Genomic DNA, 16,121 nt, shown 5'->3' on the forward strand with positions numbered 1-16,121 from the left:
GATGGTCTCGATCTCCTGACCTCGTGATCCGCCCGTCTCGGCCTCCCAAAGTGCTGGGATTACAGGCTTGAGCCACCGCGCCCGGCCTCAAAACTCTATTCTTTACACCTTAGCAGGCCACCATCCTAACTCACCCCACAGGTCAGTATCTAAACAATACTGCTGATACTGTCATATTTTGACTTCTTTTAGAAAAGTCAGGAAATTCCTTCAGGAAACTGAGATAAGTTCATAGTCCAACCTGGTTAAAGAGTTGGTTTCATAAATTACTATTAGAGCAAATGTGCATTTTCTAGGCCTGTCTCATTTTTCCTGATATGATCTACAATGGACACGGTAAATATTAATCAGTGTAAGTTAACAAAAATGAAGCGCTTACATTAAAAAACAAATCTTAAACATGCAAAAATCAAAAGCTACGCTTAAAATAAAACAACCAAAAAAGCTACCAAAAAACCTCAGCATGTAGCAGATAAATTCTTAAGTGATTTATCTAGCTATCAATGAAAAAGGCTATTATAAAATTTAAATACAGAAATATTAATATACTTATTTGCCAACATGAAATAATGTAAAATAGCTTGGTCTTTGGGATTGCAGACTTTAATTCAAATTTGGGCTTCAGCATTAAGTAGGTATGTGACCTTGGGCAAGTTATTTCATGTTTACATTTCTTTTCAGTATTCCATCTGAAAAGGAGAACAATTCTGGTTATGTTCTAGCAAAACAGGGAAAATAAGTACTTTAGACAATTTTTACGTAGATTAGTAATGTATGTAAACTATCTACTATAGTGCCTACATATATGCTCTTTTCAAAAATCAGAAACTTGCCCAAAAGTCACCAAGCTGAAGTGAGTAAGGCTGGAATTTGACTGACTTCAGAGCTCATGCTAATCATCACCATGTTATCTGATAGCATAATACTGACCTATTAATAGAGCCTACGTTACTTAACCAGATTTAATCTCATTATGAACTCTCAAGAATTGTAATTTTGTTATACCAGAATGCAGTAAAATTATAAATGCTTTAATAAGTGAGCTGTTGGCTGGGGTGGGAAAATATTTCTGATTTAATAGATATCTCTTCTTACCATGTGGATATGCTATAGTTGTGGCACAAGTTTTTGAGGTGGCAGCAGCTAGCATCATTCCCACAAAATCTGATGCTTCTTTCACAGATTCTTCATCATTTTCCATTGTAGAAGCAGTCTTATATTCCAGTAGTTTTTGTTTTATACTTTCATAAATAACAAAATGGATAACAGTCTCTGATATACCAGCATACGAAGCAGACATGCCCCTATAAAATCCTTTTAGTCCATCTGTCTGATACACTTTACGAACACATTCAAAAGCACCCATTCGCCTTTCCCCACGGTTCCTGAAAAGCAAAAAGAAACATCTTACTGATAGGTTTTTTAAATAAAGTAAGTAAAATATAATAAAATATGTCACTCTAATAATAAAGAATGGCCTTCTTTAACTCATGAAGAATTAGAGTAAAAAAATTCATATTTTAGATTTCCTATTCTTTTGTCTCAAATTTGTCATATGAAATGAGTGATATGTAAATAGTTTATTTTACTGAATGCAAAATGCACTACATTGAATCTTCAGTCTCGTGTCCTCATTGGGGTTCACGTGGCAGGGATAAGCAATAAAATCCTTTAGGAACTGTACACCCTGACTGCAGCTCAAGACAAAAACAAAACAAACTAAACAAAAATCCTCACATTGTATTAATTCCAGTTCTAAGTAAACTGAATTTCCTTTGCATTTACTAACACAAATAGAATGACTGAGACACTAATGATGATAGAATATCATAAAGCAAGTAGTATGATTAACTAAAATTCTGTGCACCTGAGGGATTCTCTTTCAACCCCACTCATATTCTACCTAAGAGGTGATGGGGTCAATGTAAGTCAAATTCCCTATGATCATTTAAAGGCAATGGCCATATCAGTCTCCCTGGTGACTAGTAAATGAGAACCTGTAGTGTTATTAAGTATTCATTCAGTACTCTGCCTAAGACAATGTCCTTAGTTCTACCTAAGGGGGCAGCACCTACTCTTACAGAATACAACATCTTCTCCTACACATGCATGTAATTTTGAGTTTTAACAATATTTGTTACCTTATACTGATTCCCCCAACAGGACCTTATCTATAAAGAGATAGGTTTATATGCTACCTATAAAAAAAGGGAAAATTTACCTATTTATAAATTATACCTAACTTGTTTCTGACATAAAATAAAACCACCACAACACCCACTTAATTACCTACAGATTCCACCAGTTTGATGAATGGATTGTCTTTAGATATTGAATACCTATTAGATAAATGATCCACAAACCAACTGTAACTAGTTTCCTCACAAGTTAAAAGAGATACAAATCCTGAAAGGTGACATATCAGCCCTATTTTTATTTTTTTTAATTGATTTTTCTTTTTTTTCTTTTTTAACAGATGGAGTCTCCATGGTGCAATCATGGTTCTCTGCAGTCTCAAACTCCTGGGCTCAAGCAACCCTCCCATCTCAGCCTCCCAGGTAGCTAGGACTATAGGCATGCATTTTTTTTTTGTAGAGATTAAGTCTTGCAGTGTTGCCCAGACTGTTCTTCAACTCCTGGCCTCAAGCAATCCTCCTCCCTTGGCCTCCCAAAGTGCTGGGATTATGAGCCACTGCACCCAGCCCTCAGCCTTATAAACTAGAATCCTCAAGTCAACCTTTCATTATCACCCCACCCCTATCTAACTCCCCAACCCTGCAAGCCTAAGAATTGTGCTAGCTTGTGTTTCAAGTGGAAAAACATAATATTAAAGAGTTTTAAGTCACGCTTTTCCTGAATTCCTTATAAAGCAACGCCAAACACAGTGAAACCTAACCCTGGTAGTTTACAATAGAATAATGTGGACTAGCATCTTGTACTTTCTAACCTTTGGAATAAGTCTTAGCTACCATTACTTTTCAGATATGTGGCTTTAAGAAATAAACTTGGAGTTTTACTACAACACTTAAGATTTTATTAAAAGATCTATTTCAGATTAAACAGTTAGATACTTCTTTTCAAGTTTCCAAACAGTATATAGTTCAACATGACAGAAGATGGAAAACAGATACTTAAGCAGGCATAATTGTTAATGATAAGTTAGATCAGTTTGACTTAAAGCCTATAGGACATAACACTATTTCCCAAACACCAAAATATAAAAACAGTAAAAACATGTTATACACAGAACCTACTCCAGACTGAAAGTCTAAAATAGTTTAAAACCATTAATATTATTATTGTAACATATAAGATAGGACCATCTTGCTACTTAAGAGTCTATTCTAAAGCCAATAGGAGAGTTGAGATGGCAAGACCCTATGCAGCACTGCTTTTGGCCTACTCTCAGTTCCCAGAACACCAAAGGCCCTACACTTTAGAACCTTTGAGGTTTGCACTGATTGGTTCCTCTGCTTTAAATGGGTTCAAAAAACCTTTCCTTGATTATTCCATTTAAAATTAGTCCCCACTGTTTCCTGGTGCATCTCTAAGACATAGCAGTATCTGCTAATATAGATTTGTTGAATGAATGAATCTTGCTATTATAAAGTGGTCAGTGGTAACAGATGACATATGAGAACTATTTTGTCAGCCTAGGGTTCTAGCCTAGGCCAATTATAAATACCCATGTAGGGAAAGTATTATCTTTTGGGTTAGGTTAATCTATCTCTTTCTTTCCTTTCTGTTTCTCTACAGAATCTTTCTAGCCACTCTTTTTAAAACAAAACAAAACAACACATATTAATAATACACTTTTTTCACTTGGAAAAGCTCATATTGTCAACTCTTACATTATCTTTTTTCTGATGGCAGACCCGTTTCAAAACTACAACAACAAATTCAGCAGCAAAATAAAGAAAAAATTCATAGAAAAAAAGTAGTTAAATCCACTTTAACCAATTTTATTTTAAGGAATTAACATACCTTGCATCAAGTTGTAACCGAGTCTTTATAAGCCAAATGGGGTTGGTTGCTGTGATTGCAGTAAAACCTAAACAAACATGTTTAAAATGAACTCTGGTAAAAATGAAGAATACACTATTAACTTTAAGGTTTTAAAAATTAGATAAATCTATATTAAAGAAAATGTATATAAACTACTAACTTATGTATATGTTACACTTTTCATTTTACAAATCCATACGACAAACATTTGTCTTCACTTCCAATCTATATGAATTCTCAAATTCTGTCCTAAACAGATTCTTTTAAAAGCAAAATGAATATAAATTGCTTTCCCAACCTACTTAGAATATCCTTTAGGGTGCTTTCTACTGTCTAAGCTGAATTCAGAAATCCATCTCTACAAACATATAGACATTTTGTGTATTCTACGGCTAAAAAGCATGCACCTGGGATCCTAAAAACCAGCTAAAAAAACAGTTACCTGGGGTTTGATTAGCATTCCAAAACACTACGTTCAAAATGAATTCTACATAAATGTCAAATTTTACCAATATTTTGATCTTCAGTTGATTATATAGTGGGAAAGACTGTTGTTTGGCCCCATGAATACTTTCTATGTATATACTTACTAATATTGTTAAAATAACCGTATCACAGTAAGGTTTTTGTTAGGGTTACTAGGACAGGCCTATCTTCATCTGCTTAAACACATACAAAAACTCAAAAGTTCAAAAAGTTACAAATTGGAAGTTCCCTCTTACTTTTATAGACATGGAAGAAACTCAGGGTAGAAGACAGCTCTAGTTTACTTTAAAACTAAAGTATTATGTACTAAGTATTGGTGCAGAATGATGGTCACCTAAGATGGCTCATTCCAGGTAGTAAATTAAGATCTATCTGGAACAGTATGTTTCTAGGATAGTGCATATGCTTTACTTGCCACCTTCCTAGCTATGGAAAAATAGCACACAAAATACAATCTTGATGACAGAAACTTATAAAGATTGCTTCATCTACACAAAACAGGGTTTTAATTTACACAGACTTCATAGAACTACTTACGTTAAGTTACATTTCTTCAATAAAAACTTATATGCAGAAATGTTTAAGGATCTTAACTGTTTTAATATTTCTATCAAATACTAGGCAGGTCAGGCACATTATTTTTATAAAGGTGGCTAATGATCAGTACATTTAAGATGAGTAAAGTACTTACAGGAACAGAAATGCTACAATATACTTAAGAATAATTTGTTTTTAAATTAATATAATACAGATCCAATCATAAACCTTTCTTGGCTTTCAAAGGTATATCTACATATGCAAAATAATTATACTAAATTGTTTACAAAGCTGAATTTGGTCTCACGGGGTTCTTTTCTATGTCAGTAACTGGCTAACTGAAATTTTACTTCCTTAAGCCACTGTTTTAACATTGTAGAAATAGCCAGATATTACACAGATGGATGTTCCAATTAAATCTATTTAGCAAGCAAGATAAATGGAATAAATATTCAGTTTAAATAATTCCTTTACCACTTTTGTAAAGATTATATAGTCTACAATTCTCTTAAGTGCTTTTAATACTACATACGTAAGTATAAAACTAGAATGGGACCAGCAATTTTAGACGCATCAGCAGGTAACTAAATTGATAAAATTTAAAATGTTGAACATGTTGCCAGGAACATCTTTTTATATAAAAGGTTGTTTTCATGCATATATTCTTGGTAAAATAAAAGAAAAACATGAAACTATCAGATCAGTTTAAATATTTTTCTTGCTCGGTTCTAGCTTAACTGAGAATAAAGTTATAGAGTATTATTTTTCTCTTCTTTTGAACCTCATTTTTCTACATGAAAAGGCTAGGATATTCAAATTATATTTTAAAGCAATAAGACATCAATATTCTGGTCAAACTCCAATTTAATGATTCTTGTTTTGTAAACTTAAATATCTGTATTAGCTAAATGTCTGTACAGCAAATTTAAGGGTTTGTAAGTAAAAAGCTGCTAAGCAGCATAAACCAACAAAATATTCTGCATTATTCACAATGATTTTTATTAATCATTTTATAGAAATCTTAAGAAAAACTATTTGCTTTTTATTGAATTTTAAAAGCTTAAAACTGGGAATCTTTACATCTAACTTTTAAAAAAGCCAATCTAGGTAAAAATTCTCATTCATCTTATTATACTTATTTGAAAAGAAGATGAGCACCTAAGTTTTTTTTTTTTTTTTTAAATAAAAGTTCTATTTCTAAAAACAAACTTTAAATACCCAAGCTTCTGTCCATAATACTCTTCCAAGTCACAAAAGAATTTGAGGCTGGAAAAAAACCCATATATAAAAAGCTTTACAATAGTACAATAAATTTTTATAAATGTTGTTAGGAACAAAACTTTTTAAAGACCCATAAATTATAATTTTAAATTATTCTCTGTACATATTACTATAATGTCACAAAGCAAACAACAGGTATTTCTCACTTAACTAAAATTCATTTCCAAGCACAAATTAACCTATGTAACAGGCCACATTAAAATTTAGGTAAGTGAGAGAATGTTATCTTATCCCTATGTAATTGCTATTATCAGTATGCTATGTTTACTATGGTTGCTCTGGCTCAACTCTCCCAGTGAGAGCTAGCTCTTAATAAAGACACTAACCTAAATGCCAGCAAACCATTGGGTTAGATAAAGAATCTAGGCACAATCCACAGAGTTTCAGCTATTAGCCCTTTACCGCTTAAAACTCAGGTCCTTGAGTTTTATGCTATTACTTTCTCCTAACCAAAGACACTTTAGCAAACTAAATAGACATTACTAGGATAATTACATCTAATAAATATAATCTAATAATCTAAGAAATGAAGCCAATGGAAAAAAACAAAAATTTATCGTAACTTAGCATTAAATATGGCAAGGCAATTTGAGGTTAGCCCAAGCTAAACATATCTTCCCATTACTTATAAGACAAACACATACAAAGATACTGGGAATAGTGCCCCTGAAATTTAGAAATTGCTTATTACTTTTTATTTTGCATTTTAATTTTGTGACATTTTGATAATATGCTAATTTATATTAAGACTCTGAGCACCTAGTGAAACATGAAAATGAACTTAAGATGACATGAGGGATCCATTTGTAAGGTAAGAAGAACTAATATTGCTCCATAGTCAGTAAAAGCAAAGTGCCAATATATTGGCCATACTGTTAGTAGGGTGGTTAGCATGTTAGAAAGCTTAAAAAATTTTTTTAAATGCTACTTTAAAAGTTTTGCTTTATCTAAGTAAGATTCCATTTGACAGTGTCGACCAATTAAAAACCAGATTAACAGAAAAATTCTGCTTAAACTTGCTGAAAATGTTGATTTCATTAAGTGAGTGATACCTGTAGTGTTGCGTTTTCGGTACTTTTTATTTCAACTAACTTCTGTAAGAACAAAGCCCACCTAACCTCCTAAATGTATTAACACCACTTTTAAAAGTAATTAAAACTAAAACAGCTAAGATCCCATATATACTTATCCTGCATTTATTTGCAAAGTAATGATATTATTATTATTATTATTTTTTTTTGCAAAAGAGTTCTAAGAAAGCCAAGTATCAACAGACAAAAAAGAATGGAAAGCATTGTATTAGGCTTTTAAATATGTTATGCTAAGCAAAGAGAACTGTGATTTTATCTAAAACTTTTAAGACAGTATAATACCATTTACAGCTATATATTGTTATCACATTCTTTGGAGGTCAAGGCTGTTACCGCCAAGCTGAAGACCCCAGGCTTTTATTACATGACGACTGAAAAATACCTCATTCTTCCTTCTAGAAGGAATATTATAAAGGAATCAGACTTAGCCTTTATAAAATACGCAATGCACACACAAATTCAGGAAATAAAAGTTAATTTCCCGCCTCCTAATTCCACAGCTATTATAAAATCCCAGGGTGCGTTTCTTATACTACAGGCTGCAAGAGATGCTCAGATCAGTACTCACGAGGTTTAAGTTAGTCCATATTTCTACAGGAAGTGACCTGCGGATGGGGAGCATGAGATGACACGATCTCACTCTTTTCTCGGGAGAAATGTACAGTAAATGCCTAAAATAGACACAGGCTTTTCTGTATCATAACAACAAGCAGTGACCTCATCAGAAACATGTGTACAAATTGAATCCCATTGGAAGGATTTGAGAAATATTTACTGTGAGATCTAACTTTTTTGAAAATTTTAAGTTAAAAAAAAGAAAGGAATATCAAAATGGGCCATTTAAAAAAATGTACCGAGTACTGAAAATCCTACCATCTGCAGCAGTTTCAGAATCTAAATACTTACCTAAAAGAAGATCAATTCTGCCTTAAAGAAAAAATGCTAACCTTGTCAAAAGGGAGTATTTAGCGGGGATCATCATCTCCCATTTTCCTACCACTATTATCTATCATGATTAAGGAGGTGAAAACACAATTTCTATTCTTTAACAATCAGCCTACTTAGTAAATCTTTAAAAAAAAAAAACCCAACAGAATATTCAAGTAACTTCACTTTGGAGCTATTTATATAAATTCTTAATAAAATAAAGTATACGTTGCTACAATAGTACCTTTCACCTTTTGCACTATGGCCAGTAATATTGCACATCCATACTTATGAAATATTTTGCATTATTTTGTATTTAATTTCTTGTGTTCTACAAAACAAAAAACAGGAAGAATGTTTACACACAAACACACAAAACATCTGTCCCACCATCCATCTGGCTGAATTAACTGCCATGGACAAATAAAATATTGTTCAAAAATATTTCTTAAATGCAAGACAATACCTGTATTTAATGAGTAAAAGCCTTTATTATAACGAAGTTTAAGTCTAATAGAAAAACACAAATTGAAAAATAACAGTGTATGCTGTAAGCAAATAAAACCCACTACGTATGCAGGAAACTTTCAATGATTACATTACTAGTATTTTAAAAACTGAGAAGTAACTGTATGAATATATAATCCAATCAAAATCAGAATTCATTTCCTTTACATTTATAATGTTCTATATAAAAGTATATACATGCCAGATAAAATCTTTTAAAAATTGGGAATTACTATAAAGAAAGAAGTAATTTAATAAATGTTTTTGCATACATCTGTGCCTAGGTGTATACAAAGGAATATACAACTTAATTTAAACAAAATATACAGGCAACAAAACAGATACCCTCAATAGCTGAGATACACTGAGTCTGTCAAAGGTCATGTGTAGGAGAAAAAAAGGGCAGGTAAAATATTAAGAGTCAACATTATTTAATTTGATTAAATATCCTCACAACTGAAAAAAATTTTTAATGCATGAAAATGTACAGCTCAATTTTAGAGGCCTACACATTCTTACAGTACGCACTACAACAAATAAAAAGACCCACTTTAAACTGTCCTTTTAATAAAATAAATTTTTAGTATCTAAACATGAGTTCATATGGATAAAATGCAAAAGGAAAATGAATTGAGAGGACACTTGGAATAAAAATCATGTACAGTGCCTTATAAATCCTTAATGTATGTGCTATCTGGTGTGTTAAAATCTTGCAGGCAGTATCATTAATGGTCCATTTTAGTGTGTTTCTGTGTACTAAAGTGACAAGGTTAGCATTTTTTCCCTTGAATAGACAGCTGAAAATGATTTTTCACAGAACTATCTTTACTTCACACCCCCAAATCATTCATGTTTAGACCTATAAAAATAATCCTAAAAAAACCCCAGAGTAATCTGGTCTAGATTATTTCAAGAACAAAGGGGGAAAAAGGCTACTTTAATGAGTCTGCATTGGACCATTCAGTTTTACCAACCATATAGTTATGAATAAAACTGCAAAGCTAAATGTTAATGCTCATTAATAGTGCACAGAAACTCTGAAAACACAGTTCTAAGAACAATGTAACTGCAAACAAATTCAAGCAGTATTTTCTACACAGTAAGTGTACAGTGCAATAACCTCTGAACAAGTATGAGACTATAAGTTTACCAAAACTCGAAGAATTCAAGTTGGGAAATGGTATCAATGTATAGATAAAAACGAACTACATGTTAACATTTGTAAACATTTGAGAAAAAAGTGCAAAGTGACAATTCTACTGAAATTCTTTGCAATGTGATACAAAATACAGTAATAAATTCTGATGAGATAATCTAACGAAATAAGATGTTCCAGTGGAAATATGTTCTGAACCTCTACATTTGCTATACTGATATAACAAATATCAACTTAAGGCCGGGAGCAGTGGCTCACGCCTGTAATCCCAGCACTTTGGGAGTCCGAGGCGGGCGGATCACGAGGTTAGGAGATCGACATCATCCTGGCTAACACAGTGAAACTCCGTCTCTACTAAAAAAAATACAAAAAATTAGCCGGGCGCGGTGGCGAGTGCCTGTAGTCCCAGCTCCTCAGGAGGCGAAGGAAGGAGAATGGCGGGAATCCCGGAGGCGGAGCTTGCAGTGAGCAGAGATGACGCCACTGCACTCCAGCCTGGGAGACAGCGAGACTCCGTTTCAAAAAAAAAATCAACTTAAAATGACCGCTCATCTAACTTTCTAGATTCCAATTCTTTCAAATAAGATTAAAATTTCTTTATAATTATCTGAGGTTATAAGCCAAAAACATAATCACTGGTAATTCAGAAATGTACTTTTAAAGAACCTGATAGAGTGGTTATAAGGTTTGTCACTAGCCACCAACTTTTACCTTACATCCAAATTCATAGGGGAAAAATTCTATCTATTAATATTCAACATCTGTAAAAATTACATTAAAAATAATTCTAGTTGTAACAAGATAATCTCTATGGCACTAAATGAAAGAACTGATTCTCAAAATCCAAATCTATGTAGACCACTTGACTCATTCCATGGGTAAGCTAACAGAGGTTCACATAAATTACATAATTTGCCCAAGGTCTCCTTATTGGTAAATGATTGTATTTCACTCTTTTGACCTTTAGATTGTCCGTTCCAGTTTTAAAGCTTCAGTGAGTCAATCGACAATTACTAAATACAAAAAGTCTTAGAAACAATTTGTAATATGGTAAGGGCTATTGACCTTTCAGAAATTTGTATTTCAAACTAACTTACTTCGTGAAGTATACAGGTCAAATTGATTCAATTTATTTTTAAACCAAAGTGTTTAACAGTTTAGGGCACTCATTATTAAGCACATAATTGACACTCAATTTATTGATCAATAGCTGATGAAAGCAGCTACAGTTTATAAAGTTACAGCATAATTTGAAAATCTGAGATATGAGTAAATATGCAATAAATCTCAGATATTAGGGATAATTTTCTATGGAAAACCGAAGTTCATGGCTTTGTCCAACATGCATAGCAGCAAATGATTCCAGAACCAGATTGGTCAAACCAACTGTTTATCTTTATGGCAGTATAAAGATCTAAAACTTGTTGTTTTAATTCCGAATCATATATACTTATCAGTGATGACAGAAAGAGAGAGTTCCTGGAAACATTTCTATGGTAAGCATGTACACATAGCCAGTGTCTAAATTTCAGGAGCTATTTTGTGTGATTTATGTAGAATAAACAATTTTTAAAAATACACATGGTAACTGAATTATCATCACTCACAAAAATTTCAGCATTTGAGCACAGGACAAAATGAATACTTTACCAAGAAATGCCGACACATTTCAGACAGAAGCCAAAACATGCAGCAAAAAGGGAAAAGACACTAACAGAAATTGAGGAGAGAAGAGTAAATCACAGCTCGGTAACTTATTTACAGTGTAATTATGGTTGGATTCTTTAAACTGTTAACAATGATCACTAAACATTCAGTGGACTACACAAGGCAATATAAATGTATTACTTGTACCCTAGCATGGAAACTCTTAACTACAGAAATGTCAACTGATGACAGATTTTACATATACCTAATTTGGTTTATATCGATAGATGTAAAAATCATCTAATCAATGAAAAGCACATAAATCATCAACTTCTCACTACAAACTTATAATTCAATATTAAGCCTCTAGGTTTCAAAAAGTTTTTTAATATTATACATTCATACCTGCCATTGCCGCTGAAATCATGTGTACCTGGGTAGAATCAGGATCAAATACATCATTCAACTTTTCCTTGCAGTTCGAATAAGCAGCAAAGTATATTGCTCTAAAATAGAGATTATCAATAAGCATGTTCTTAATGCATAAGACTTACATATAAATTATCTTCATAATTTTAGAATGGAGAAATTTAAAAACCATAAACAAAGTCCTAGCCACATTCTCATGTAACATTAGATATACACACTTTTCATAAATACTCTGAAGTACTTTTTGTATTGACTCATTAGACAGTATCAAATGTAAAGTTCCTACCATTCATCCTCAAACAGACCCCCATCCAATACTCTGACAGTCATTTAACTCACTAAAACTTGGTATCCAAAAAGATAAAAAGAAAAAATGAAATTTTAAAAAAAGAAAATAAAAACAAAATAACTAATTTAAACAAAAAGTATTTAAGATTTTGATGTTTAGAAACTAAACGAATGAATAAGGCTGTAAGGCTGGTGCAGTGCTAAGGCTAAAGTAAATATAGTTATTGGACATAAGTAGATATGGCATGAGCACTTAACATATAATTTTTTTCATGGGGAGAAGAGGGTGAAGCAGATCCAAATGATTAAAATATATGCTAAACAATTTTAAGATACTGTGGTATATTCTAATTCATAGTACACACACTGTAATTCACATTATCCTTAAACAGACAAAACAATTCCAACAAAAGAAATCAGACCCATCAGGTCAGAATGTTTTCCAATGTTTGTAAACACTGAGTGAAATTTAATTATTTCTCTCATTGTTAACTTACTGACTATGATTTTATGCATCCCCACTACCTCCTCTATGTTAACTTCCCATGCTTTGAATTATTTGCTTGCTGTATGAAATATCCTGTTATTTCCCCATCTTATTGGATGATTACTCATCCAATAAGAATCAGATTAGACAAATACAAATGAGAATTTCACTGTTGTACCTTTATTAATGTGCTTAAGAAAAAAGGAAAATATAACTTAAAATGAAACATCGTACTTTATGAGAAAGAAAAACGTAAGATACACTTGATGCCAAGTTGGGAAGAGGAATAAACAATGCATTTCTAGAAATCAGTAAGAAAAAAAGAAATCCTAATGAGAAAATAGCCATGAAAGACACATAGGCAATTCACAGGATAGACAAATGACAAATTACAAGAAAGTATGACTATACCAAAAATTAAATATGTATTAAAACAGTGAAAAATCCCTTTCAGTCCATTTGGTAAGTATTAAAAAAAGATGGACAGTAGCCAGCATTGGTAAGGCTATGGATAAGGGATAAAAATCCAGTATGCCTTTTTATACTAAGGTAATTTAGTAATATTCACTAGTCTTAAATATGCATATGCCCTTTTATTCAGAAATTCTAATTTTAGGCAACCATCCTAAAAATACTTCCTAGTGTTCAAAGATAAAGGTTGAGGTATGTTTACTGAAACATTGTTTATACAGGGAAAATCTAAAAATAATCTAAATGCATAATAAGCAAATATTTATTAATGATAGAATACTATATAATTAAAAAAAAACCCCACATACTATCCATGGAAAAACTTCAAGTTAAATTAGGTTAAACATTTAGTATGATTCAGTTTATGTAAAGCATAATAAATATTAAGTATACATGTTTTTATGTATATGATAACCCAGAAAAATTACTGGAAGAATATACAGGAACTGTCTATTAATGGTGGTTATCTATGAGAAGTGTGAATGTTTGGGAAGGTACACAGGATGAGAGATGATGTGTTTAGGGTAGAAACTTTACGCAATACTTTTTTTTGCTGTTTTTGTTTTACGAGATAGAGTCTTGCTATGTTGCCCAGGCTGGTTTTGAATTCCTGGTCTCATGTGATCCTCCCACCTCAGCCTCCCAAGAAGATGGATTATAGGGATGAGCCATTGCATTTGGTTTTTTCTTTTAACTTTTTTTATAATTAGGATGCAATTTTGGATATTTTCTTAAAGAGAGAAAAGAACCCATAAAAAGTTGAAACCTAATAAATAACAAGACATGGATCTGGTACATGGTTTGGATACAGAAAGCATTTTCACTCTAAATATGAACTTTGTACAACAATCTAAGATGCAACGGTGTCAGAGAAAAATGATGAAGTGATGTTTTCATGTCCTTCTGGCTTCCTTAATAGGTAACAGAACCATTCTATCTGTTCCGTTTGTCCCATAAGCCAAAAAAATGACTTAGTTTTAAGAGTTCCAGATCTTCCCCTTTCTTACTGCTAGTTCCTTTGGCTGCTCCTTTAGTTATTAGTTCCTTTGCTTGTTCTTTGTCTTTTGACTTTGCATAAAAACTGCTTCACAATGATCTTACTATGCAGTCCTTTGCACCTACACATGGTGCCATGACCATCCTTTTGGACGGTTACTGATACCTGTTACACCATAGTTCTTTATCCTTATCACCCTGACATCTCTTCAGCATCTTCCTTGAATAGCTTTCTTTTTATTATGGTAAAGGCCATGTACATCACTTATTGCCCTTCAACGATACACAAATTCTCAGGTTTTTAGACTTTTTGTCCCGTTCTTCAACCCTGTTCTAAGCCCTGACATCCTTCCTAGTCCTTTGGTTCTACTTTTCTATCTTGTTTCTTTGAAGTTTGATTTCTATGTGCAAAGTGAGAAACGAACACTAACTTCAGGTGGCGTGCAGAGCAGGATAGCTACGAAAAGCAGAAAAATTCAAGATACCTGAAATGCCTTTTGGTCCAAGGAAAATATTTGTTTAAAAGAATGCTTACCTTTCTTAGAGTCAAAATTTTTCAAGATGCAAGAGCTGGTTTAGTTAAACTCACAAATCTACCAAGCACTTATCTCAAAATATCAGGAGTATTTTACAGCCTTAGCCCTGTGTAGATTTTCAATCCTGCAGCCCCAAATTCTTCTAACTCCTATGGTCAGATGAGAGCATAAGCATCTCCCCAGAAGACTCAATATACTGCCACTAGCTATGAGGGTATTTCCAGATTTATCTTGCAAATATTACTAATTTTACATCTACTAATCTCCTAGTCAATGCAATATAAAGATATATAATATATTCATAATTTTCAACTTTGATCACAACATCTCCCCCAAAAAATCTCAGGTCCGTTTATAGAATTTTAACATTTAAAACTCTTACCTATAAATACAGTGTTCCTTAAACTTCTAGCTATAATATGCGATACTTTATTATTTTCCCCAGTATAACACTATCAATAATTTAATGCAAATACTATACCTTCTCCCTTATATTATGAAGCATAGCCTTTGTATTCGTATTACTACTGTTAATTTCTAATAGCACTGAAATACTGTTAGTCTTCAAAATATCCAGTACCATTTCCTACCACCAAACATTATTATATAAATTTGTTCTGTAATTCTTAAAAAGAAAATTAAGTATTTTAACTTCCCATAAACATTGAAAACCACATTTATAAATTTAACTGTATCTATAAATGATTAAATCCAGGTGTGCTGAAACAAAAGAGATCGCCATAATCTGCTTAACTTTAAACAATTTTTTTTTTTTTTTTTTTTACCTGGAAGGGGCTACCCCCACTAAATTGGGGCCTAATCCTCTAAACAAGGAACGTGGCCCTTCTTTTTCCAAAATCAACCTGAAAGAGAAAAAACATTCTATTAGAAATATCCTTCAAAGTCTGGTACTTCATTTACTTTGTATAAATAAAGTTAGATTCTAAATCCAGTATATTTGTATTATGTTATGCTTCTCTGGTTTTCCTTATTTATTAAAAATTTGTGGCCAGGCACGGTGGCTTATGCCTGTAATTTCAGCACTTTGGACACTGAGGCGGGCAGATTCCTTGAGGCCAGGAGTTCAAGACCAGCCTGGCCAACATGGTGAAACCTCATTGCTAATAAAAAACACAGAAATTAGCTGGGCATGGTGGTGCATGCCTGTAATCACAGCTACTCAGGAGGCTGAGGTAGGAGAATCGCTTGAACTTGGAAGGCAGAGGTTGCAGTGAGCCAAGATTGTGCCACTGTCCTCTAGCCTAGAGACAGAGTGA

At 32.8% G+C, this 16,121-nt stretch overlaps 1 protein-coding gene across 3 annotated transcripts in view; it reads right to left on the minus strand.

Annotated features, from left to right (window-relative positions):
* SLC25A36 (solute carrier family 25 (pyrimidine nucleotide carrier), member 36) overlaps positions 1–16,121 on the minus strand; it is a 39,503-nt gene that overhangs the window by 5,726 nt on the left and 17,656 nt on the right. For 2 of the 3 annotated variants that reach the window (XM_011958108.1, XM_011958107.1), the window contains exons 3-6: positions 15,630–15,707; positions 12,043–12,143; positions 3,985–4,051; positions 1,096–1,385 (exon numbers count right to left, since the gene is read on the minus strand). In XM_011958108.1, coding sequence (XP_011813498.1) covers positions 1,096–1,385; positions 3,985–4,051; positions 12,043–12,143; positions 15,630–15,707 — 536 coding nt within the window. The remainder of the gene's footprint in view (positions 1–1,095; positions 1,386–3,984; positions 4,052–12,042; positions 12,144–15,629; positions 15,708–16,121) is intronic. The other variant, XM_011958109.1, reaches the window with a different exon arrangement.

This window comes from Colobus angolensis, unplaced genomic scaffold (assembly GCF_000951035.1).
Source record: "Colobus angolensis palliatus isolate OR3802 unplaced genomic scaffold, Cang.pa_1.0 Scaffold46, whole genome shotgun sequence".
NCBI lineage: Eukaryota > Metazoa > Chordata > Mammalia > Primates > Cercopithecidae > Colobus > Colobus angolensis.